The following is a 24,693-nucleotide window of genomic DNA, read 5'->3' on the forward strand; positions in this document are numbered from 1 at the left end:
GCATCAACAAAGGGCAAAAAGTTAGGGGGTAACCATGCCATCAGAGGCATTTTCGTGCATGCAGACACAAACTGTACATAGGCACACTAAAGGGGCAGACACATACACTTCACAGAAGCACATTAATTGTGCAGACACATAAACGTTACAGAAGCACATTAAAGGGACAGACACACAACTTTACAGAAGCATATGAAAGGTGCAGACACATAAACTGTACAGAAGCACATTTAAGGTGCAGGCACACAATTGTACAGAAACACATTAAAGATACAGACACACACTTTACAGAAACACATTAAAGCACATTAAATGTGCAGACATATAAAATTTAAAGAAGCAGATTAAAGGTGCAGACACACAAACTGTACAGAAGCACATTTAAGGTGCAGACACACAAACTGTACAGAAGCACGTTAAAGGGGCAGACACACACCTGTACAGAAGCACATTAAAGGTGCAGACACATACACTTTACAGAAGCTCATTAAAGGTGCAGACACATAAACTGTACATGAGCACACTAAAGGTGCAGATACATAAACTTTACAGAATCATATTAAAGGTGCAGACACATACACTTTACAGATGCACATTAACGGTGCCGGCACATAAACTTTAGAGAAGCACATTAATGGTGCAGATGTATAGATTTTACAGAGGTGCATTAATGGTGCTGGCACATAAACTGTACAGAAGCGTATTAATGGTGCAGATGTATAAGCTTTACAGAAGCGCTTTAACGTTGCCAGCACATAAACTTTACAGAAGCCCAGTAATGGTGCAGATGTATAAACTTTACAGAAGCGCAATAATGGTGCAGATGTATAAACTTTACAGAAGCACATTAATGGTGCAGATGTATAAACTTTACAGAAGTGCATTAACGGTGCCAGCAGATAAACTTCACAGAAGCGCATTAATGGTGCAGATGTATAAACTTTACAGAAGCGCATTAACAGTGCCAGCAGATAAACTTTACAGAAGGGCATTAATGGTGCAGATGTATAAACTTTACAGAAACTCATTAATGGTGCTGATGTATAAACTTTACAGAAGCACACTAATGGTGCAGATGTATAAACTTTACAGAAGTGCATTAACGTTGCCAGCAGATAAACTTTACAGAATTGCATTAATGGTGCAGATGTATAAACTTTACAGAAGCGCATTAACGGTGCCAGCAGATAAACTTCACTGAAGCACATTAATGGTGCAGATGTATAAACTTTACAGAAGCACATTAATGGTGCAGATGTATAAAGTTTACAGAAGTGCATTAACGTTGCCGGCAGATAAACTTTACAGAAGCACATTAATGGTGCAGATGTGTAAACTTTACAGAAGCTCATTAATGGTGCAGATGTGTAAACTTTGCAGAAGCACATTAATGGTGCAGATGTATAAACTTTGCAGAAGCGCATTAATGGTGCAGATGTATAAACTTTACAGAAGCTCATTAATGGTGCAGATGTGTAAACTTTGCAGAAGCACATTAATGGTGTAGATGTATAAACTTTACAGAAGCGCATTAATGGTGCAGATATATAAACTTTACAGAAGCGCATTAATGGTGCCAGATGTGTAAACTTTACAGAAGCTCATTAATGGTGCAGATGTATAAACTTTACAGAAGTGGTGCAGGCAGATGAACTTTAGGGATGTGCAGTTCTAGTAGGTATAACCCTAACGCGGTCACATTATTGGTGCAGACCCATTACCTTTACAGAAGCACGTGAAGAGGTCAGGGTTCGGGTGACATCCGGCTGGAGTGGTCATTCCTCTGCTGCCACGTGCCTGCTCTTGTCTGATTGTACAATTTGTGCACCTCTGTGATTTACGCTCCACCATATTGTGACAGGACCTCTCGGTTCTGTTTGATGCTTATTCTGCCCACCCCCCTCCCCGCTTCACCTTGAAATAATTAAAAGCTGCTTTAAGTTTCAAGGTTGCGCCTCTCTATAACTGTCTAACACAACTAGAGGAATGTGCGACGTTTGGCTGCAGAGTCTGACCCCAGGTGGGGGAGGAAGGTGAGCTCAGCTTTGGGTTTGCCTATCCAGTGGCAGTTTTAGGACGGAGGGGGCGGGAAGCACACTCACACTTTCACACAAGCACGCACGCACATCCATTAAAAACACTCAACATTCAAACATACACGCATGCACCAAACGTTCATTTTAAAAGATCACACACACACTTACCTTCAGCCTCAGGGGTCCCAGGAGGGTTGGGACTTCTGCCTTCCCTCATTGGCTGACCTTAGGTCAGCCAATGAGGGAAGGCAGCAGTCCCAGCCTCGTCACAGAGTGGGATGGGGTCAGTGAGACTGCTGACCCCACCCCACCCCACTCTGTCACGAGGTGTCACTGATTGACACTCACCCTGGGCGCTTCAGGGCTTAAACCTGAAGTCCCCAGGTCGAAGTGAGTGGGTGACGCTTTCCTCGTCACCCAGAGGAGGGCCTCGAGGCACCTTTGCTGAGCCGAGGAGGTCACGCCCATAGGAGCTGTGATCTCCTCAGCCCAGCAAAGTTCAGCTCAGGCAGCCAGGAGTCTGCGCAAATCGCACATGTCTGCTCCTGGCTGCCTGAGCTGAACATGGAGAGTGTCTGTCAGGCTGACCTTTGCTCAGCCTGACAGACACTCTTCATGGGGGGCAAAAGGTGGGGGGGGTGGCCCCTCCGCCCTAAAGGACAGGCCGTCCCTGCGCCTATCCCTGTACCCCATAGTGTGGAAGTGTGGGGGAGCGACAGACCCCAGGGTGCTTCTGTCCATTATCGTGGAGAGTGGTGGCCCGACCTGTCTTGGGTCCTGGTGCAACAGAGGCCCAGTGCGCTTGTTTAATAGAGAAATAATCAGAGTTCAGGGCCCCCCTCATGCCTCTGGCCCCGGTGCCACTGCACCTGCTGCACCACTGACGTCCTTATCCTGTGTGCGGATGTGTGACGGGGCGGATGACTGTCCCAGCTCTAAGTGTGAGCAGCCCTGAATGTCACCCCCACATTCCAAGTCTGACCTTGTGCTTCTTACAGGTGGGACCCCTCAAACAGCGAACGGCACGACCACCACCTCCAACTCAACCCCAGGTGAGGGCTCAAGCCGCAAAACACGGGGAGCAGGGCACGGAGTGAGGGGCTGAGGGGACACACTGAGGAAATGTGCAGTAGAGTGAGGGAAGAGGACACAAACTGAGGGAGGAGACCGGAACATGTGGGAGCAAGGTGCACACTGAAGGATTGTGTACAGTGATGGAAGAGGGCACAAACTGAGGGAGGGAGACCAAGACTGAGGAAGCAGGGTGCACAATGAAGGATTGTGTACAGTGAGGGAAGAGGGCACCATCTGAGTGAGGGAGACCAAGACTGAGGAAGCAGAGCGCACACTGAGGGAATGTGATGTAGGGTGAGGGAAGAGGGCACCATCTGAGTGAGGGAGACCAAGACTTAGGGAGCAGAGCGCACACTGAGGGAATGTGATGTAGGGTGAGGGAAGAGGGCACCATCTGAGTGAGGGAGACCAAGACTGAGGAAGCAGGGTGCACACTGAAGGATTGTGTACAGTGAGGGAAGAGGGCACAATATGAGTGAGGGAGACCAGGACTGAGGGAGCAGAGCGCACACTTAGGGAATGTGGTGTAGAGTGAGGGAAGAGGGCACAATCTGAGTGAGGGAGACCAAGACTGAGGGAGCAGGGTGTACACTGAGGGATTGTGTACAGTGAGGGAAGAGGGCACAATCTGAGTGAGGGAGGCCAACACTGAGGGAGCAGAGCGCACACTGAGGGAATGTGGTGTAGGGTGAGGGAAGAGGGCACCATCTGAGTGAGGGAGACCAAGACTGAGGGAGCAGGGTGCACACCGAGAGAATGTATGGAGTGGGGTAAGAGGGCACAAACTGAGGGAGGGAACCCAGGACTGAGCGAGCAGAGTGCACACCGAGGGAATGTGTAGAGTAAGCGACGAGAGCACTATCTGAGGGAGAGAGACCGAGGCTGAGGGAGCAGGGTTCACACTGAGGGAATGTGGTGTAGAGTGAGGGAAGAGGGCACAAACTAAGTGAGGGGGGCCAAGACTGAGGGAGCAGAGCGCACACTGAGGGATTGTGTACAGTGAGGGAAGAGGGCACAGTCTGAGTGAGGGAGTCCAACACCGAGGGAGCAAAGCGCACACTGAGAGAATGTGGTGTAGAGTGAGGGAAGAGTGCACAGGCTGAGGGATGGAGACCAAGACTGAGGAAGCAGGGTGCACACTGAAGGATTGTGTACAGTGAGGGAAGAGACACAAACTGAGGGAGGGAGACCAGGACTGAGGCTCAGAGCGCACACTGAGGGAATGTGGTGTAGAGTGAGGGAAGAGGGCACAAACTAAGTGAGGGGGGTCAAGACTGAGGGAGCAGAGCGCACACTGAGGGATTGTGTACAGTGAGGGAAGAGGGCACAATCTGAGTGAGGGAGTCCAACACCGAGGGAGCAAAGCGCACACTGAAAGAATGTGGTGTAGAGTGAGGGAAGAGTGCACAATCTGAGTGAGGGAGACCAAGACTGAGGGAGCAGGGTGTACACTGAGGGATTGTGTACAGTGAGGGAAGAGGGCACAATCTGAGTGAGGGAGGCCAACACTGAGGGATCAGAGCGCACACTGAAGGAATGTGATGCAGGGTGAGGGAAGAGGGCACCATCTGAGTGAGGGAGACCAACATTGAGGGAGCAGAGCGCACACTGAGGGAATGTGGTGTAGAGTGAGGGACGAGAGCACAAACTGAGGGAGGGAGACCAGGACTGAGGGAGCAGAGCGCACACTGAGGGAATGTGGTGTAGAGTGGGGGAAGAGGGCACAAACTAAGGGAGGGAGACCAACACTGAGGGAGCGGAGCGCACACTGAGGGAATGTGGTGTAGAGTGAGGGAAGAGGGCACAATCTGAGTGAGGGAGACCAAGAGTGAGGGATCAGGGTGCACACCGAAAGAATGTATGGAGTGGGGTAAGAGGGCACAAACTGAGGGAGGGAACCCAGGACTGAGGGAGCAGAGTGCACACCGAGGGAATGTGTAGAGTAAGCGACGAGAGCACTATCTGAGGGAGAGAGACCGAGGCTGAGGGAGCAGGGTTCACACTGAGGGAATGTGGTGTAGAGTGAGGGAAGACGGCACAAACTAAGGGAGGGAGACCAAGACTGAGGGAGCAGGGTGCACACTGAGGGATTGTGTACAGTGAGGGAAGAGGGCACAATCTGAGTGAGGGAGGCCAACACCTAGGGAGCAGAGCGCACACTGAGGGAATGTGATGTAGGGTGAGGGAAGAGGGCACCATCTGAGTGAGGGAGACCAAGACTGAGGAAGCAGGGTGCACACTGAGGGATTTGTGTACAGTGAGGGAAGAGGGCACAAACTGAGTGAGGGGGGCCAAGACTGATGGAGCAGAGCGCACACTGAGGGATTGTGTACAGTGAGGGAAGAGGGCACAATCTGAGTGAGGGAGTCCAACACCGAGGGAGCAGAGCGCACACTGAGAGAATGTGGTGTAGAGTGAGGGAAGAGTGCACAAACTAAGGGAGGGAGACCAACACTGAGGGAGCAGAGCGCACACTGAGGGAATGTGGTGTAGAGTGAGGGAAGAGGGCACAATCTGAGTGAGGGAGACCAAGATTGAGGGATCAGGGTGCACACTGAGGGATTGTGTACAGTGAGGGAAGAGGGCACAAACTGAGTGAGGGAGGCCAAGACTGAGGGAGCAGAGCTCACACTGAGGGAATGTGATATAGGGTGATGGAAGAGGGCACAATCTGAGTGAGGGAGACCAAGACTGAGGGAGCAGGGTGCACACCGAGAGAATGTATGGAGTGGGGTAAGAGGACACAAACTAAGGGAGGGAACCCAGGACTGAGGGAGCAGAGTGCACACCGAGGGAATGTGTAGAGTAAGCGACAAGAGCACTAGCTGAGGGAGAGAGACCGAGGCTGAGGGAGCAGGGTTCACACTGAGGGAATGTGGTGTAGAGTGAGGGAAGACGGCACAAACTAAGGGAGGGAGACCAAGACTGAGGGAGCAGGGTGCACACTAAGGGATTGTGTACAGTGAGGGAAGAGGGCACAATCTGAGTGAGGGAGGCCAACACCTAGGGAGCAGAGCGCACACTGAGAGAATGTGGTGTAGAGTGAGGGAAGAGAGCACAGGCTGAGGGAAGGAGACCAAGACTGAGGAAGCAGGGTGCACACTGAAGGATTGTGTACAGTGAGGGAAGAAGGCACAAACTGAGGGAGGGAGACCAGGACTGAGGGATCAGAGCGCACACTGAGGGAATGTGGTGTAGAGTGAGGGAAGAGGGCACAATCTGAGTGAGGGAGACCAACACTGAGGAAGCAGGGTGCACACTGAGGGATTTGTGTACAGTGAGGGAAGAGGGCACAAATTGAGTGAGGGGGCCAAGACTGAGGGAGCAGAGCGCACACTGAGGGATTTTGTACAGTGAGGAAAGAGGGCACAATCTGAGTGAGGGAGTCCAACACTGAGGGAGCAGAGCGCACACTGAGAGAATGTGGTGTAGAGTGAGGGAAGAGTGCACAGGCTGAGGGAAGGAGACCAAGACTGAGGAAGCAGGGTGCACACTGAAGGATTGTGTACAGTGAGGGAAGAAGGCACAAACTGAGGGAGGGAGACCAGGACTGAGGGAGCAGAGCGCACACTGAGGGAATGTGGTGTAGAGTGAGGGAAGAGGGCACAATCTGAGTGAGGGAGACCAAGACTGAGGGAGCAGGGTGTACACTGAGGGATTGTGTACAGTGAGGGAAGAGGGCACAATCTGAATGAGGGAGGCCAACACTGAGGGAGCAGAGCGCACACTGAAGGAATGTGATGTAGGGTGAGGGAAGAGGGCACCATCTGAGTGAGGGAGACCAACATTGAGGGAGCAGAGCGCACACTGAGGGAAAGTGGTGTAGAGTGAGGGGCGAGAGCACAAACTGAGGGAGGGAGACCAGGACTGAGGGAGCAGAGCGCACACTGAGGGAATGTGGTGTAGAGTGGGGGAAGAGGGCACAAACTAAGGGAGGGAGACCAACGCTGAGGGAGTGGAGCGCACACTGAGGGAATGTGGTGTAGAGTGAGGGAAGAGGGCACAATCTGAGTGAGGGAGACCAAGACTGAGGAAGCAGGGTGCACAATGAGGGATTTGTGTACAGTGAGGGAAGAGGGCACAAACTGAGTGAGGGGGGCCAAGACTGAGGGAGCAGAGCGCACACTGAGGGATTGTGTACAGTGAGGGAAGAGGGCACAATCTGAGTGAGGGAGACCAGGACTGAGGGAGCAGAGCGCACACTGAGGGAATGTGGTGTAGAGTGAGGGAAGAGGGCACAATCTGAGTGAGGGAGACCAAGACTGAGGGAGCAGGGTGTACACTGAGGGATTGTGTACAGTGAGGGAAGAGGGCACAATCTGAGTGAGGGAGGCCAACACTGAGGGATCAGAGCGCACACTGAAGGAATGTGATGCAGGGTGAGGGAAGAGGGCACCATCTGAGTGAGGGAGACCAACATTGAGGGAGCAGAGCGCACACTGAGGGAATGTGGTGTAGAGTGAGGGACGAGAGCACAAACTGAGGGAGGGAGACCAGGACTGAGGGAGCAGAGCGCACACTGAGGGAATGTGGTGTAGAGTGAGGGACGAGAGCACAAACTGAGGGAGGGAGACCAGGACTGAGGGAGCAGAGCGCACACTGAGGGAATGTGGTGTAGAGTGGGGGAAGAGGGCACAAACTAAGGGAGGGAGACCAACACTGAGGGAGCGGAGCGCACACTGAGGGAATGTGGTGTAGAGTGAGGGAAGAGGGCACAATCTGAGTGAGGGAGACCAAGAGTGAGGGATCAGGGTGCACACCGAAAGAATGTATGGAGTGGGGTAAGAGGGCACAAACTGAGGGAGGGAACCCAGGACTGAGGGAGCAGAGTGCACACCGAGGGAATGTGTAGAGTAAGCGACGAGAGCACTATCTGAGGGAGAGAGACCGAGGCTGAGGGAGCAGGGTTCACACTGAGGGAATGTGGTGTAGAGTGAGGGAAGACGGCACAAACTAAGGGAGGGAGACCAAGACTGAGGGAGCAGGGTGCACACTGAGGGATTGTGTACAGTGAGGGAAGAGGGCACAATCTGAGTGAGGGAGGCCAACACCTAGGGAGCAGAGCGCACACTGAGGGAATGTGATGTAGGGTGAGGGAAGAGGGCACCATCTGAGTGAGGGAGACCAAGACTGAGGAAGCAGGGTGCACACAGAGGGATTTGTGTACAGTGAGGGAAGAGGGCACAAACTGAGTGAGAGGGGCCAAGACTGATGGAGCAGAGCGCACACTGAGGGATTGTGTACAGTGAGGGAAGAGGGCACAATCTGAGTGAGGGAGTCCAACACCGAGGGAGCAGAGCGCACACTGAGAGAATGTGGTGTAGAGTGAGGGAAGAGTGCACAAACTAAGGGAGGGAGACCAACACTGAGGGAGCAGAGCGCACACTGAGGGAATGTGGTGTAGAGTGAGGGAAGAGGGCACAATCTGAGTGAGGGAGACCAAGATTGAGGGATCAGGGTGCACACTGAGGGATTGTGTACAGTGAGGGAAGAGGGCACAAACTGAGTGAGGGAGGCCAAGACTGAGGGAGCAGAGCTCACACTGAGGGAATGTGATATAGGGTGATGGAAGAGGGCACAATCTGAGTGAGGGAGACCAAGACTGAGGGAGCAGGGTGCACACCGAGAGAATGTATGGAGTGGGGTAAGAGGACACAAACTAAGGGAGGGAACCCAGGACTGAGGGAGCAGAGTGCACACCGAGGGAATGTGTAGAGTAAGCGACAAGAGCACTAGCTGAGGGAGAGAGACCGAGGCTGAGGGAGCAGGGTTCACACTGAGGGAATGTGGTGTAGAGTGAGGGAAGACGGCACAAACTAAGGGAGGGAGACCAAGACTGAGGGAGCAGGGTGCACACTAAGGGATTGTGTACAGTGAGGGAAGAGGGCACAATCTGAGTGAGGGAGGCCAACACCTAGGGAGCAGAGCGCACACTGAGAGAATGTGGTGTAGAGTGAGGGAAGAGTGCACAGGCTGAGGGAAGGAGACCAAGACTGAGGAAGCAGGGTGCACACTGAAGGATTGTGTACAGTGAGGGAAGAAGGCACAAACTGAGGGAGGGAGACCAGGACTGAGGGATCAGAGCGCACACTGAGGGAATGTGGTGTAGAGTGAGGGAAGAGGGCACAATCTGAGTGAGGGAGACCAACACTGAGGAAGCAGGGTGCACACTGAGGGATTTGTGTACAGTGAGGGAAGAGGGCACAAATTGAGTGAGGGGGCCAAGACTGAGGGAGCAGAGCGCACACTGAGGGATTGTGTACAGTGAGGAAAGAGGGCACAATCTGAGTGAGGGAGTCCAACACTGAGGGAGCAGAGCGCACACTGAGAGAATGTGGTGTAGAGTGAGGGAAGAGTGCACAGGCTGAGGGAAGGAGACCAAGACTGAGGAAGCAGGGTGCACACTGAAGGATTGTGTACAGTGAGGGAAGAAGGCACAAACTGAGGGAGGGAGACCAGGACTGAGGGAGCAGAGCGCACACTGAGGGAATGTGGTGTAGAGTGAGGGAAGAGGGCACAATCTGAGTGAGGGAGACCAAGACTGAGGGAGCAGGGTGTACACTGAGGGATTGTGTACAGTGAGGGAAGAGGGCACAATCTGAATGAGGGAGGCCAACACTGAGGGAGCAGAGCGCACACTGAAGGAATGTGATGTAGGGTGAGGGAAGAGGGCACCATCTGAGTGAGGGAGACCAACATTGAGGGAGCAGAGCGCACACTGAGGGAAAGTGGTGTAGAGTGAGGGGCGAGAGCACAAACTGAGGGAGGGAGACCAGGACTGAGGGAGCAGAGCGCACACTGAGGGAATGTGGTGTAGAGTGGGGGAAGAGGGCACAAACTAAGGGAGGGAGACCAACGCTGAGGGAGTGGAGCGCACACTGAGGGAATGTGGTGTAGAGTGAGGGAAGAGGGCACAATCTGAGTGAGGGAGACCAAGACTGAGGAAGCAGGGTGCACACTGAGGGATTTGTGTACAGTGAGGGAAGAGGGCACAAACTGAGTGAGGGGGGCCAAGACTGAGGGAGCAGAGCGCACACTGAGGGATTGTGTACAGTGAGGGAAGAGGGCACAATCTGAGTGAGGGAGACCAGGACTGAGGGAGCAGAGCGCACACTGAGGGAATGTGGTGTAGAGTGAGGGAAGAGGGCACAATCTGAGTGAGGGAGACCAAGACTGAGGGAGCAGGGTGTACACTGAGGGATTGTGTACAGTGAGGGAAGAGGGCACAATCTGAGTGAGGGAGGCCAACACTGAGGGAGCAGAGCGCACACTGAGGGAAAGTGGTGTAGAGTGAGGGGCGAGAGCACAAACTGAGGGAGGGAGACCAGGACTGAGGGAGCAGAGCGCACACTGAGGGAATGCGTGTAGAGTGGGGGAAGAGGGCACAAACTAAGGGAGGGAGACCAACACTGAGGGAGCAGAGCGCACACTGAGGGAATGTGATGTAGGGTGATGGAAGAGGGCACAATCTGAGTGAGGGAGACCAAGAGTGAGGGAGCAGGGTGCACACTGAGGGATTGTGTACAGTGAGGGAAGAGGGCACAAACTGAGTGAGGAAGGCCAAGACTGAGGGAGCAGAGCGCACACTGAGGGAATGTGATGTAGGGTGATGGAAGAGGGCACAATCTGAGTGAGGGAGACCAAGAGTGAGGGAGCAGGGTGCACACCGAAAGAATGTATTGAGTGGGGTAAGAGGGCACAAACTGAGGGAGGGAACCCAGGACTGAGGGAGCAGAGTGCACACCGAGGGAATGTGTAGAGTAAGCGACGAGAGCACTATCTGAGGGAGAGAGACGAGGCTGAGGGAGCAGGGTTCACACTGAGGGAATGTGGTGTAGAGTGAGGGAAGACGGCACAAACTAAGGGAGGGAGACCAAGACTGAGGGAGCAGGGTGCACACTGAGGGATTGTGTACAGTGAGGGAAGAGGGCACAATCTGAGTGAGGGAGGCCAACACCTAGGGAGCAGAGCGCACAGTGAGGGAATGTGATGTAGGGTGAGGGAAGAGAGCACCATCTGAGTGAGGGAGACCAAGACTGAGGAAGCAGGGTGCACACTGAGTGATTTGTGTACAGTGAGGGAAGAGGGCACAAACTGAGTGAGGGGGGTCAAGACTGAGGAGCAGAGCGCACACTGAGGGATTGTGTACAGTGAGGGAAGAGGGCACAATCTGAGTGAGGGAGTCCAACACTGAGGGAGCAGAGCGCACACTGAGAGAATGTGGTGTAGAGTGAGGGAAGAGTGCACAAACTAAGGGAGGGAGACCAACACTGAGGGAGCAGAGCGCACACTGAGGGAATGTGGTGTAGAGTGAGGGAAGAGGGCACAATCTGAGTGAGGGAGACCAAGACTGAGGGAGCAGGGTGCACACTGAGGGATTGTGTACAGTGAGGGAAGAGGGCACAAACTGAGTGAGGGAGGCCAAGACTGAGGGAGCAGAGCGCACTCTGAGGGAATGTGATGTAGGGTGATGGACGAGGGCACAATCTGAGTGAGGGAGACCAAGACTGAGGGAGCAGGGTGCACACCGAGAGAATGTATGGAGTGGGGTAAGAGGGCACAAACTGAGGGAGGGAACCCAGGACAGAGGGAGCAGAGTGCACACCGAGGGAATGTGTAGAGTAAGCGACGAGAGCACTATCTGAGGGAGAGAGACCAAGGCTGAGGGAGCAGGGTTCACACTGAGGGAATGTGGTGTAGAGTGAGGTAAGACGGCACAAACTAAGGGAGGGAGACCAAGACTGAGGGAGCAGGGTGCACACTGAGGGATTGTGTACAGTGAGGGAAGAGGGCACAATCTGAGTGGGGGAGGCCAACACCTAGGGAGCAGAGCGCACACTGAGAGAATGTGGTGTAGAGTGAGGGAAGAGTGCACAGGCTGAGGGAAGGAGACCAAGACTGAGGAAGCAGGGTGCACACTGAAGGATTGTGTACAGTGAGGGAAGAAGGCACAAACTGAGGGAGGGAGACCAGGACTGACGGAGCAGAGCGCACACTGAGGGAATGTGGTGTAGAGTGAGGGAAGAGGGCACAATCTGAGTGAGGGAGACCAAGACTGAGGAAGCAGGGTGCACACTGAGGGATTTGTGTACAGTGAGGGAAGAGGGCACAAACTGAGTGAGGGGGGCCAAGACTGAGGGAGCAGAGCGCACACTGAGGGATTGTGTACAGTGAGGGAAGAGGGCACAATCTGAGTGAGGGAGTCCAACACTGAGGGAGCAGAGCGCACACTGAGAGAATGTGGTGTAGAGTGAGGGAAGAGTGCACAGGCTGAGGGAAGGAGACCAAGACTGAGGAAGCAGGGTGCACATTGAAGGATTGTGTACAGTGAGGGAAGAAGGCACAAACTGAGGGAGGGAGACCAGGACTGAGGGAGCAGAGCGCACACTGAGGGAATGTGGTGTAGAGTGAGGGAAGAGGGCACAATCTGAGTGAGGGAGACCAAGACTGAGGGAGCAGGGTGTACACTAAGGATTGTGTACAGTGAGGGAAGAGGGCACAATCTGAGTGAGGGAGGCCAACACTGAGGGAGCAGAGCGCACACTGAAGGAATGTGATGTAGGGTGATGGAAGAGGGCACCATTTGAGTGAGGGAGACCAACATTGAGGGAGCAGAGCGCACACTGAGGGAATGTGGTGTAGAGTGAGGGACGAGAGCACAAACTGAGGGAGGGAGACCAGGACTGAGGGAGCAGAGCGCACACTGAGGGATTGTGGTGTAGAGTGGGGGAAGAGGGCACAAACTAAGGGAGGGAGACCAACACTGAGGGAGCAGAGCGCACACTGAGGGATTGTGTACAGTGAGGGAAGAGGGCACAATCTGAGTGAGGGAGGCCAGCACTTAGGGAGCAGAGCGCACACTGAGGGAATGTGATGTAGGGTGAGGGAAGAGGGCACCATCTGAGTGAGGGAGACCAAGACTGAGGAAGCAGGGTGCACACTGAGGGATTGTGTACAGTGAGGGAAGAGGGCACAAACTGAGTGAGAGGGGCCAAGACTGAGGGAGCAGAGCGCACAATGAGGGAATGTGATGTAGGGTGAGGGAAGAGGGCACCATCTGAGTGAGGGAGACCAAGACTGAGGAAGCAGGGTGCACACTGAGGGATTGTGTACAGTGAGGGAAGAGGGCACAAACTGAGTGAGGGAGGCCAACACTTAGGGAGCAGAGCGCACACTGAGGGAATGTGATGTAGGGTGAGGGAAGAGGGCACCATCTGAGTGAGGGAGACCAAGACTGAGGAAGCAGGGTGCACACTGAGGGATTGTGTACAGTGAGGGAAGAGGGCACAAACTGAGTGAGGGGGGCCAAGACTGAGGGAACAGAGCACACAATGAGGGAATGTGATGTAGGGTGAGGGAAGTGGGCACAATCTGAGTGAGGGAGACCAAGACTGAGGGAGCAGGGTGCATACCGAGAGAATGTATAGAGTGAGGGAAGAGGGCACAAACTGAAGGAGGAAGCCCAGGACTGAGGGAGCAGAGTGCACACTGAGGAAATGTGTAGAGTAAGGGACGAGAGCACTGCCTGAGGGAGCGAGACCGAGGCTGAGGGAGCAGGGTGCACACTCAGGAAATGTGGTGTAGAGTGAGGGTAAAGGGCACAATCTGAGTGAGGGAGGCCAACACTGAGGGAGCAGAGTGCACATTGAGGGAATATCGTGTAGAGTGAGGGAAGAGGGCACAAACTAAGAGAGGTAGACCAAGACTGAGGGAGCAGGGTGCACACTGAGGGATTGTGTACAGAGAGGGAAGAGGGCACAATCTGAGTGAGGGAGGCCAACACTGAGGGAGCAGAGCGCACACTGAGGGAATGTGGTGTAGAGTGAGGGAAGAGGGCACAATCTGAGTGAGGGAGACCAAGACTGAGGGAGCAGGGTGTACACTAAGGATTGTGTACAGTGAGGGAAGAGGGCACAATCTGAGTGAGGGAGGCCAACACTGAGGGAGCAGAGCGCACACTGAAGGAATGTGATGTAGGGTGATGGAAGAGGGCACCATTTGAGTGAGGGAGACCAACATTGAGGGAGCAGAGCGCACACTGAGGGAATGTGGTGTAGAGTGAGGGACGAGAGCACAAACTGAGGGAGGGAGACCAGGACTGAGGGAGCAGAGCGCACACTGAGGGATTGTGGTGTAGAGTGGGGGAAGAGGGCACAAACTAAGGGAGGGAGACCAACACTGAGGGAGCAGAGCGCACACTGAGGGATTGTGTACAGTGAGGGAAGAGGGCACAATCTGAGTGAGGGAGGCCAGCACTTAGGGAGCAGAGCGCACACTGAGGGAATGTGATGTAGGGTGAGGGAAGAGGGCACCATCTGAGTGAGGGAGACCAAGACTGAGGAAGCAGGGTGCACACTGAGGGATTGTGTACAGTGAGGGAAGAGGGCACAAACTGAGTGAGAGGGGCCAAGACTGAGGGAGCAGAGCGCACAATGAGGGAATGTGATGTAGGGTGAGGGAAGAGGGCACCATCTGAGTGAGGGAGACCAAGACTGAGGAAGCAGGGTGCACACTGAGGGATTGTGTACAGTGAGGGAAGAGGGCACAAACTGAGTGAGGGAGGCCAACACTTAGGGAGCAGAGCGCACACTGAGGGAATGTGATGTAGGGTGAGGGAAGAGGGCACCATCTGAGTGAGGGAGACCAAGACTGAGGAAGCAGGGTGCACACTGAGGGATTGTGTACAGTGAGGGAAGAGGGCACAAACTGAGTGAGGGGGGCCAAGACTGAGGGAACAGAGCACACAATGAGGGAATGTGATGTAGGGTGAGGGAAGTGGGCACAATCTGAGTGAGGGAGACCAAGACTGAGGGAGCAGGGTGCATACCGAGAGAATGTATAGAGTGAGGGAAGAGGGCACAAACTGAAGGAGGAAGCCCAGGACTGAGGGAGCAGAGTGCACACTGAGGAAATGTGTAGAGTAAGGGACGAGAGCACTGCCTGAGGGAGCGAGACCGAGGCTGAGGGAGCAGGGTGCACACTCAGGAAATGTGGTGTAGAGTGAGGGTAAAGGGCACAATCTGAGTGAGGGAGGCCAACACTGAGGGAGCAGAGTGCACATTGAGGGAATATCGTGTAGAGTGAGGGAAGAGGGCACAAACTAAGAGAGGTAGACCAAGACTGAGGGAGCAGGGTGCACACTGAGGGATTGTGTACAGAGAGGGAAGAGGGCACAATCTGAGTGAGGGAGGCCAACACTGAGGGAGCAGAGCGCACACTGAGGGAATATGGTGTAGAGTGACGGAAGAGGGCACAATCTGAGTGAGGGAGACCAAGGGCCATATTTATACTTTTTGACGCAAAACTGCGCTAACGCAGTTTTGCGTAAAAAAAATTAGCGCCGGCTAACGCCATTCTGAAGCACCATGCGGGCGCCGTATTTATTCAATGACGTTAGCCGGCGTTAGCCGCTGGCGCTGCCTGGTGTGCGTGAAAAAAAACGACGTACACCAGGCAGCGCCGGCGTAGGGGGAAAATGGAGTATGGGCGTCCAGAAATGGTGCAGGTCAGGCTGAGGCAAAAAAATCGCCTCAACCCGATTTGCGCCATTTTTTTACGACGCCCAACCCCCATTGACAGGACTCCTGTCTTAGCAAAGACAGGAGTCATGCCCCCTTGCCCAATGGGCATGCCCAGGGGACATATGTCCCCTGGGCATGGTCATTGGGCATAGTGGCATGTAGGGGGGCACAAATCAGGCCCCCCTATGCCACAACATTTTTTTTAAAAAAATACTTACCTGAACTTACCTTAATGTCCCTGGGGTGGGTCCCTCCATCCTTGGGTGTCCTCCTGGGGTGGGCAAGGGTGGCAGGGGGTGTCCCTGGGGGCAGGGGAGGGCACCTCTGGGCTCATTCTGAGCCCACAGGTCCCTTAACGCCTGCCCTGACCCAGGCGTTAAAATCCGGCGCTAATGCGGGTTTTTAAGACCCGCCCACTCCCGGGCGTCATTTTTGCCCGGGAGTATAAATACGACGCATATGCATCGGAGTAATTTTTTAAGACGGAAACGCCTACCTTGCATATCATTAACGCAAGGAAGGTGTTCACGCAAAAAAATGACGCTAACTCCATGAACTTTGGCGCTAGACGCGTCTAACGCCAAAGTATAAATATGGAGTTAGTTTTGCGTCGAATTTGCGTCGAAAAAAACGACGCTAATTCGGCGCAAACAGAGTATAAATATGCCCCCAAGACTGAGGGGGCAGGGTGCACACTGATGGATTGTGTACAGTGAGGGAAGAGGGCACAAACTGAGTGAGGGAGGCCAAGACTGAGGGAGCAGAGCGCACACTGAGGGAATGTGTAGAGTGAAGGGAGAGGGCACAAACAGAGGGAGGGCGATCAAGACTGAGGGAGCATGATGCACCCTGAGGGAATGTGGTGTAGTGTGAGGTAAGAGGGCACAAACTGAGATAGTGAGACCAAGACTGTGGGAGCAGGGTGCACACTGAGGGAATGTGGTGTAGAGTGAGGTAAGAGGGCACAATCTGAGGAAGGCCAAGACTGAGCGAGCAGGGTGCACAATGAGGGAATGTGGTGTAGAGTGAGGTAAGAGGGCACAATCTGAGGAAGGCCAAGACTGAGCGAGCAGGGTGCACAATGAGGGAATGTGGTGTAGAGTGAGGGAAGAGGGCACAAACTGATGAAGGCCAAGACTGAGCGAGCAGGGTACACACTGAGCGAATGTATAGAGTAAGGGAAGAGGGCACACACTGAGGGATGGAGCAGAGTGCACACTGAGGGAATGTGTAGAGTAAGGGACAAGAGCAGTATCCGAGGGAGAGAGACCGAGGCTGAGGGAGCAGGGTGCACACTGAGAGAATGTTGTGTAGAGTGAGGGAAGAGTGCACAGGCTGAGGGAGGGAGACCAAGACTGAGGGAGCAGGGTGCACTCTGAGGGATTGTGTAGAGTGAGGGAAGAGGGCACTGACACTAACCGAGGGAGGGAGACCAAGAATGAGGGAGCAGGCACAATCTGAGTGAGGGAGGCTAAGACTGAGGGAGCAGGGTGCACACTGAGGAAATGTGGTGTAGAGTGAGGGAAAAGGGCACATCTGAGGGAGGGAGACCAAGACTGAGGGAGCCGGTGAAGACCGAGGAAGCAGGGCCAACACTAAGATAGCCAGGGAGGGGATGAGACAAGCCAAGTGCACCAGTATGTATAGTTACTGTAGCATCAGTTGTTAGAGCAAAGGGCCTATGGTTAGAGCAGGTGTGGGTGGGCAGCATGAGGTAAGGTGGGTGGTTATAGCAGGTGTGGGGTGGGCAGCCTGAGGTAAGGTGGTGGTTAGAGCAGGTGTGCATGAGCAGCATGAGGTAAGATGGGTGGTTATAGCAGGTGTGGGGTGGGCAGCCTGAGGTAAGGTGGTGGTTAGAGCAGGTGTGGGGTGGGCAGCATGAGGTAAGGTGGTGGTTAGAGCAGATGTGGGGTGGGCAGCTTGAGGTAAGATGGGTGGTTGGAGCAGGTGTGGGGTGGGCAGCATGAAGTAAGGTGGAAGATTGGGGCAGGTGTGGGTGGGCAGCCTGAGGTAAGGTGGGTGGTTGGAGCAGATGTGTGGTGGGCAGCATGAGGTAAGGTGGTGGTTAGAGCGGGTGTGGGGTGGGCAGCATGAGGTAAGGTGGGAGATTGGGGCAGATGTGTGTGGGCAGCATGAGGTAAGGTGGGTGGTAGGAGCAGATGTGGGGTGGGCAGCTTGAGGTAAGGTGGGTGGTTAGAGCAGGTGTGGGGTGGGCAGCATGAGGTATGGTGGTGGTTGGAGCAGGTGTGGTGTGGGCAGCTTGAGGTAAGTAGGTGGTTGGAGCAGGTATGGGGTGGGCACCATGAGGTAAGGTGGTGGTTAGAGCAGATGTGGGGTGGGCAGCTTGAGGTAAGGTGGGTGGTTGGAGCAGGTGTGGGGTGGACAGCATGAGGTAAGGTGGTGGTTGGAGCAGGTGTGTGGTGGGCAGCATGAGGTAAGGTGGGTGGCTATAGCAGGTGTGGGGTGGGCAGCATAAGGTAAGGTAGGTGGTTGGAGCAGGTGTGGGGTGGGCAGCATGAGGTAAGGTGGGTGGCTATAGCAGGTGTGGGGTGGGCAGCATGAGGTAAGGTAGGTGGTTGGAGCAGGTGTGGGGTGGGCAGCATGAGGTAAGGTGGGTGGCTATAGCAGGTGTGGGGTGGGCAGCATGAGGTAAGGTGGTGGTTAGAGCAGGTGTGGGGTGGGCAGCATGAGGTAAGGTAGGTGGTTGGAGCAGGTGTGGGGTGGGCAGCATGAGGTAAGGTGGGTGGCTATAGCAGGTGTGGGGTGGGCAGCATGAGGTAAGGTGGTGGTGATAGCAGGTATGGGGTGGGCAGCATGAGGTAAGGTGGGTGGTTATAGCAGGTGTGGGGTGGGCAGCATGAGGTAAGGTGGGTGGTTACAGCAGGTGTGGGGTGGGCAGTAAAAGGTAAGGTGGTGATTGGAGCAGGTGTGGGGTGGGCAGCTTGAGGTAATGTGGGTGGTTATAGCAGGTGTGCGTGAGCAGCATGAGGTAAGGTGGGTGGGTATAGCAGGTGTGCGTGAGCAGCCTGAGGTAAGGTGGTGGTGACAGCAGGTGTGGGGTGGGCAGCATGAGGTAAGGTGGCGGTTAGAGCAGGTGTGGGGTGGGCAGCAGGAGGTAATGTGTGTGGTTATAGCAGGTGTGGGGTTGGCCACTTGAGGTAATGTGGGTGGTTAGAGCACATGTGGGTTGGCAGCATGAGGTAATGTGGGTGGTTATAGCAGGTGTGGTTTGGGCAGCATAAGGTAAGGTGGGTGGTTAGAGCAGGTGTGGGGTGGGCAGCATGAGGTAAGGGTGGTTAGAGCAGGTGTGGGGTAGGCACCATGAGGTAAGGGTGATTAGAGCAGGTATGGGTGGGCAGCATGAGGTAAGGTGGTGGTTAGAGCAGGTGTGGGTGGGCAGCCTGAGGTAAGGTGGGTGGTTATAGCAGGTGTGGAGTGGGTGGTAAGGTGGTGGTTAGAGCAGGTGTGGAGTGGGCAGCATGAGGTGAGGTGGTTGTTACAGCAGGTGTGGGGTGGGCAGCAGGAGGTAAGGTGGTGGTTACAGCAGGTGTGGAATGAGCAGCTTGGGGTAAGGTGTGGTTATAGCAGGTGTGGGTGGGCAGCAGGAGGTAAGGTGGTGGTTGGAGCAGGTGTGGGGTGGGCAGCTTGAGGTAAGGTGGTGGTTGGAGCAGGTATGGGGTGGGCAGCCTGGGGTAAGGTGGGTGGTTGGAGCAGGTGTGGGGTCGCAGCATGAGGTCAGGTGGGTGGTTGGAGCATGTGTGGGGTGGGCAGCATGAGGTAAGGTGGTGGTTATAGCAGGTATGGGGTGTGCAGCATGAGGTAAGGTGGTGGTGATAGCAGGTATGGGGTGGGCAGCAGGAGGTAAGGTGGTGGTTATAGCAGGTGTGGGGTGGGCAGCAGGAGGTAAGGTGGTGGTTATAGCAGGTGTGGGGTGGGCAGCAGGAGGTAAGGTGGTGGTTAGAGCAGGTATGGGTGGGCAGCCTGAGGTAAGGTGGGTGGTTATAGCAGGCGTGAAGTGGATGGTAAGGTGGTGGTGATAGCAGGTATGGGGGCAGCAGGAGGTAAGGTGGTGGTTATAGCAGGTGTGGGGTGGGCAGCAGGAGGTAAGGTGGTGGTTATAGCAGGTGTGGAGTGGGTGGTAAGGTGGTGGTTAGAGCAGGTGTGAGGTAGGCAGAATGAGGTAAGGTGGTGGTTACAGCAGGTGTGGGGTGGGCAGCATGAGGTAATGTGGGTGGTTACAGCAGGTATGAGGTGGGCAGCTTGAGGTAAGGTGGGTGGTTTGGAGCAGGTGTGGGTGGGCAGCATGTGGTAAGGTGGTGGTTAGAGCAGGTATGGGGTGTGCAGCATGAGGTAAGGTGGTGGTGATAACAGGTATGGGGTGGGCAGCAGGAGGTAAGGTGGTGGTTATAGCAGGTGTGGGGTGGGCAGCAGGAGGTAATGTGGGTGGTTTCAGCAGGTATGAGGTGGGCAGCTTGAGGTAAGGTGGGAGGTTGGAGCAGGTGTGGGTGGGCAGCATGTGGTAAGGTGGTGGTTAGAGCAGGTATGGGGTGTGCAGCATGAGGTAAGGTGGTGGTGATAACAGGTATGGGGTGGGCAGCAGGAGGTAAGGTGGTGTTTATAGCAGGTGTGGGGTGGGCAGCAGGAGGTAAGGTGGTGGTTATAGCAGGAGTGGGGTGGGCAGCAGGAGGTAAGGTGGTGTTTGGAGCAGGTGTGGGTTGCGCAGCATGTGGTAAAGGTGGGTGGTTGGAGCAGGTATGGGGTGGGCAGCATGAGGTAAGGTGGGTGGTTGGGGCAGGTATGGGGTGAGCAGCAGGAGGTAAGGTGGTGGTTATAGCAGGTGTGGGGTGGGCAGCATGAGGTAATGTGGGTGGTTACAGAAGGTATGAGGTGGGCAGCTTGAGGTAAGGTGGGTGGTTGGAGCAGGTGTGGGTGGGCAGCATGTGGTAAGGTGGTGGTTAGAGCAGGTATGGGGTGTGCAGCATGAGGTAAGGTGGTGGTTGGAGGAGGTGTGGGGTGGGCAGCATGAGGTAAGGTGGTGGTTGGAGCAGGTGTGGGTTGTGCAGCATGAGGTAAGGTGGGTGGTTGGAACAGGTATGGGGTGGGCAGCATGAGGTAAGGTGGGTGGTTGGAGCAGGTATGGGGTGGGCAGCAGGAGGTAAGGTGGTGGTTATAGCAGGTGTGGGGTGGGCAGCAGGAGGTAAGGTGGTGGTTATAGCAGGTGTGGGTAGGCAGCATGAGGTAAGGTGGTGGTTGGAGCAGGTGTGGGGTGGGCAGCATGAGGTAAGGTGGGTGGTTGGAGCAGGTGTGGGGTGGGCAGCATGAGGTAAGGTGGGTGGTTGGAGCAGGTGTGGGGTGGGCAGCATGAGGTAAGGTGGGTGGTTGGAGCAGGTGTGGGTTGTGCAGCATGAGGTAAGGCGGGTGGTTGGAGCAGGTGTGGGGTGGGGAGAATAGGTGAGGTGGGTTGTTAGTCAAGAAGTACTGATGCTATCATTTATGACTCTACGTTTTATCCATAGTCACTCCAACGAACGTCACCACCAGCAGCTCCAGGCCAACCACCCTCACCACGCTAGGTAAGTCATTCGTGGTCTTCCAGAGCGCCCACTGGGAAGGGACGTGCCTCTAGACGCTTGTGCCAACATGTGAGCACTGGTGGGGGAGCAAAGATTCCTGCATGTTATTCACAATTACTAAGGTCTAAACTTGCATTTAGGCGGGAATTCCTGCAGCCCGGAAGTGAGGCATGGTTATTGGTATGTCATCATTGGGCCCCCTCGTTCACCTGATTGTAGCGTGTGCATGAGTGGGCTGGGATACATGTGAGATGGGGTACCCATTATTAAACCGCTACACCCATGTATGTAGCTGGCATGTTTGTAGAGTGTTCCATAATGTCCGGTGCTAGGCAGGTCCGGTCTCTCACCTTCTCCACACGTGCCCCTATGCTAACACCAGCCCCCCTGACCCCCACCCCACCGGTCTGGCATGAATCGCCCTCTCCCATCCGGGACAGATCGAGCCCTCCTCCTGAACTGGGCCGGGACACTGACAAGTACCTGTGGGTCAGTCTGTCAGTCTGCGACGTGCCACACCCATGCTAGGGAATGTCTAGACAGCACAGCCAAGGCTGAGCGCCTCTAAACTGAAGCGAGACTGACCATCCCATCCTCGGAGTGTCTGATTCCCTCACTCTCAGATGGCCCAGCTCGGAGCTGGCAAAGTCCTGTATACTCAGCAGTCATTTGGGATGTGAAGAGGGCACTAGTTGGTGATGGTGAGAGAGGGCACTGATTGGTGATGGGGGAGAGGGCTCTGAGTGATGGTGAGAGAGGGCACTGGTTGGTGATGGGGAGAGAGAGCGCTGGTTAGTGATGGTGAGAGAGGGCCCGGTGGATGAGGGGTCAGAGGACGCTGGTTAGTGATGGTGAGAGAGGGCCCCTGCAGATAATGGTGAGAGAGGGCACTGATTGGTGATGGGAGAGAGGGCACTGGTTGGCGATGGGAGATAGGGAGCTGGTTAGTGATGGGGAGAGAGGGCCCCAGTGGATGATGGGACAGAGGGCGCTGGTTAGTGATGGTGAGAGAGGGCACTGGTTGGTGATGGGCGAGAGGGCACTAGTAGAAGATGGCGAGAGAGGGCACTGGTTGGTGATGGTGAGAAAGGGCACTGGTTGGTGATGGTGAGAGAGGGCACTGGTTGTTGGTGAGGAGAGAGGGCACTGGTTGGTGATGGGAGAGAGGGCACTGGTTGGTGATGGTGAGAGAGGGCACTGGTTAGTGATGAGAGAGGGCACTGGTTGGTGATGGTGAGAGAGGGCACTGGTTGTTGATGAGGAGAAAGGGCACTGGTTGGTGATGAGAGAGGGCGCTGGTTAGTGGTGGTGAGAGAGGGCACTGGTTGGTGATGAGAGAGGGCACTGGTTGGTGATGGTGAGAGAGGGCATTGGTTGTAGATGAGGAGAGAGGGCGCTGGTTAGTGATGGTGAGAGAGGGCACTGGTTGTTGATGAGGACAGTGGGCACTGGTTGATGATGGGAGAGAGGGCACTGGTTAGTGATGGTGAGAGGTGGCACTGGTAGATGATGGAAGAGAGGGCACTGGTTAGTGATGAAAGAGGGCACTTGTTGGTGATGGTGAGAGAGGGCACGGGTTGTTGATGAGGAGAGGGGACACTGGTTAGTGATGGTGAGAGAGGGCCTCGGTAGATGATGGGAGAGAGGGCACTGGTTGGTGATGGTGAGAGAGGGCACTGGTTAGTGATGGTGAGAGATGGCACTGGTAGATGATGGCAGAGAGGGCACTGGTTGGTGACGGTGAGAGAGGGCACTGGTTGGTGTTGGTGAGATAGGGCAGTGGTTGTTGATGAGGAGAGAGGGCACTGGTTGTTGATGAGGAGAGAGGGCACTGGTAGATGATGGGAGAGAGGGCACCGGTAGATGATGGTGGGAGAGGGCCCTGGTAGATGATGGGAGAGAGGGCCCCGGTAGATGATGGGAGAGAGGGCCCCGGTAGATGATGGTGGGGGAGGTCCCCGGTAGGTAATGGGAGAGAGGGCCCCGGTAGATGATGGGAGAGAGGGCACCGGTAGATGATGGGAGAGAGGGCACTGGTAGATGATGGTGGGAGAGGGCCCCGGTAGATGATGGGAGAGAGGGCCACGGTAGGTGATGGGAGAGAGGGCCCAGGTAGATGGTGGGAGAGAGGCCCCGGTAGATGATGGGAGAGAAGGCACTGGTTGGTGATTGTGAGGCCCCGGTAGATGATGGGAGAGAGGGCCCGGTAGATGATGGGAGAGAGGGCCCCGGTAGGTGATGGGAGAGAGGGCCCAGTAGATGATGGGGGAGAGGGCCTGGTAGATGATGGTGGGAGAGGTAGATCACGGTGGGAGAGGGCCCGGGTAGATGATGGTGGGAGAGGGCCCCGGTAGATGATGGGAGAGAGGGCACTGGTAGATGATGGTGGGAGAGGGCCCCGGTAGATGATGGGAGAGGGGGCCCCGGTAGATGATGGGAGAGAGGGCCTGGTAGATGATGGTGGGAGAGGGCCCGGTAGATGATGGTGGGAGAGGGCCCCGGTAGGTGATGGGAGAGAGGGCCCCGGTAGATGATGGTGGGAGAGGGCCCGGTAGATGATGGGAGAGAGGGCCCAGTAGATGATGGGAGAGAGGGCACCGGCAGATGATGGTGGGAGAGGGCCCCGGTAGATGATGGGTGAGAGGGCACCGGTAGATGATGGTGGGAGAGGGCCCCGGTAGATGATGGTGGGAGAGGGCCCCGGTAGATGATGGGAGAGAGAGCCCCGGTAGATGATGGGAGAGAGGGCCCCGGTAGATGATGGGAGAGAGGGCCCGGTAGATGATGGTGGGAGAGGGCCCCGGTAGATGATGGTGGGAGAGGGCCCCGGTAGATGATGGGAGAGAGGCTCCGGTAGATGATGGGGGAGAGGGCACTGGTTGGTGATGGTGAGAAAAGGCACTGGTTGGTGATGGTGGGAGAGGGCGCCGGTAGATGATGAGAGAGAGGCCCCGGTAGATGATGGTGGGAGAGGGCCCCGGTAGATGATGGTGGGAGAGGGCCCCGGTAGATGATGGGAGAGAGGCCCCGGTAGATTTTGGTTGGAGAGGGCCCTGGTAGATGATGGTGGGAGAGGGCCCCGGTAGATGATGATGGGAGAGAGGCCCCGGTAGATGATGGTGGGAGAGGGCCCCGGTAGATGATGGTGGGAGAGGGCCCCGGTAGATGATGGGAGAGAGGCCCCGGTAGATGATGGTGGGAGAGGGCCCCGGTAGATGATGGGCGAGAGGGCCCGGTAGATGATGAGAGAGAGAGCCCGGAAGATGATGGTGAGAGAGGGCCCCGGTAGATGATGGGAGAGAGGGCACCGGTAGATGATGGTGTGAGAGGGCCCCAGGAGATGATGGGAGAGAGGGCCCCGGTAGATGACGGGAGAGAGGGCCCCGGTAGATGATGGTGGGGGAGGTCCCCGGTAGGTAATGGGAGAGAGGGTCCGGTAGATGATGGTGAGAGAGGGCCCGGTAGATGATGGGAGAGAGGGCCCGGTAG

The 24,693-nt window shown here is 55.3% G+C and overlaps 1 protein-coding gene across 1 annotated transcript in view; it reads left to right on the plus strand.

Annotated features, from left to right (window-relative positions):
• LOC138301448 (uncharacterized) overlaps positions 1 to 24,693 on the plus strand; it is a 115,970-nt gene that overhangs the window by 76,511 nt on the left and 14,766 nt on the right. Inside the window, exons 3-4 of the mRNA XM_069241948.1 lie at positions 3,035 to 3,088; positions 21,148 to 21,204. Of these exons, the coding sequence (XP_069098049.1) occupies positions 3,035 to 3,088; positions 21,148 to 21,204 (111 nt within the window). The remainder of the gene's footprint in view (positions 1 to 3,034; positions 3,089 to 21,147; positions 21,205 to 24,693) is intronic.

The sequence above is a fragment of the Pleurodeles waltl genome, chromosome 6, assembly GCF_031143425.1.
Source record: "Pleurodeles waltl isolate 20211129_DDA chromosome 6, aPleWal1.hap1.20221129, whole genome shotgun sequence".
Classification (NCBI taxonomy): Eukaryota; Metazoa; Chordata; class Amphibia; order Caudata; family Salamandridae; genus Pleurodeles; species Pleurodeles waltl.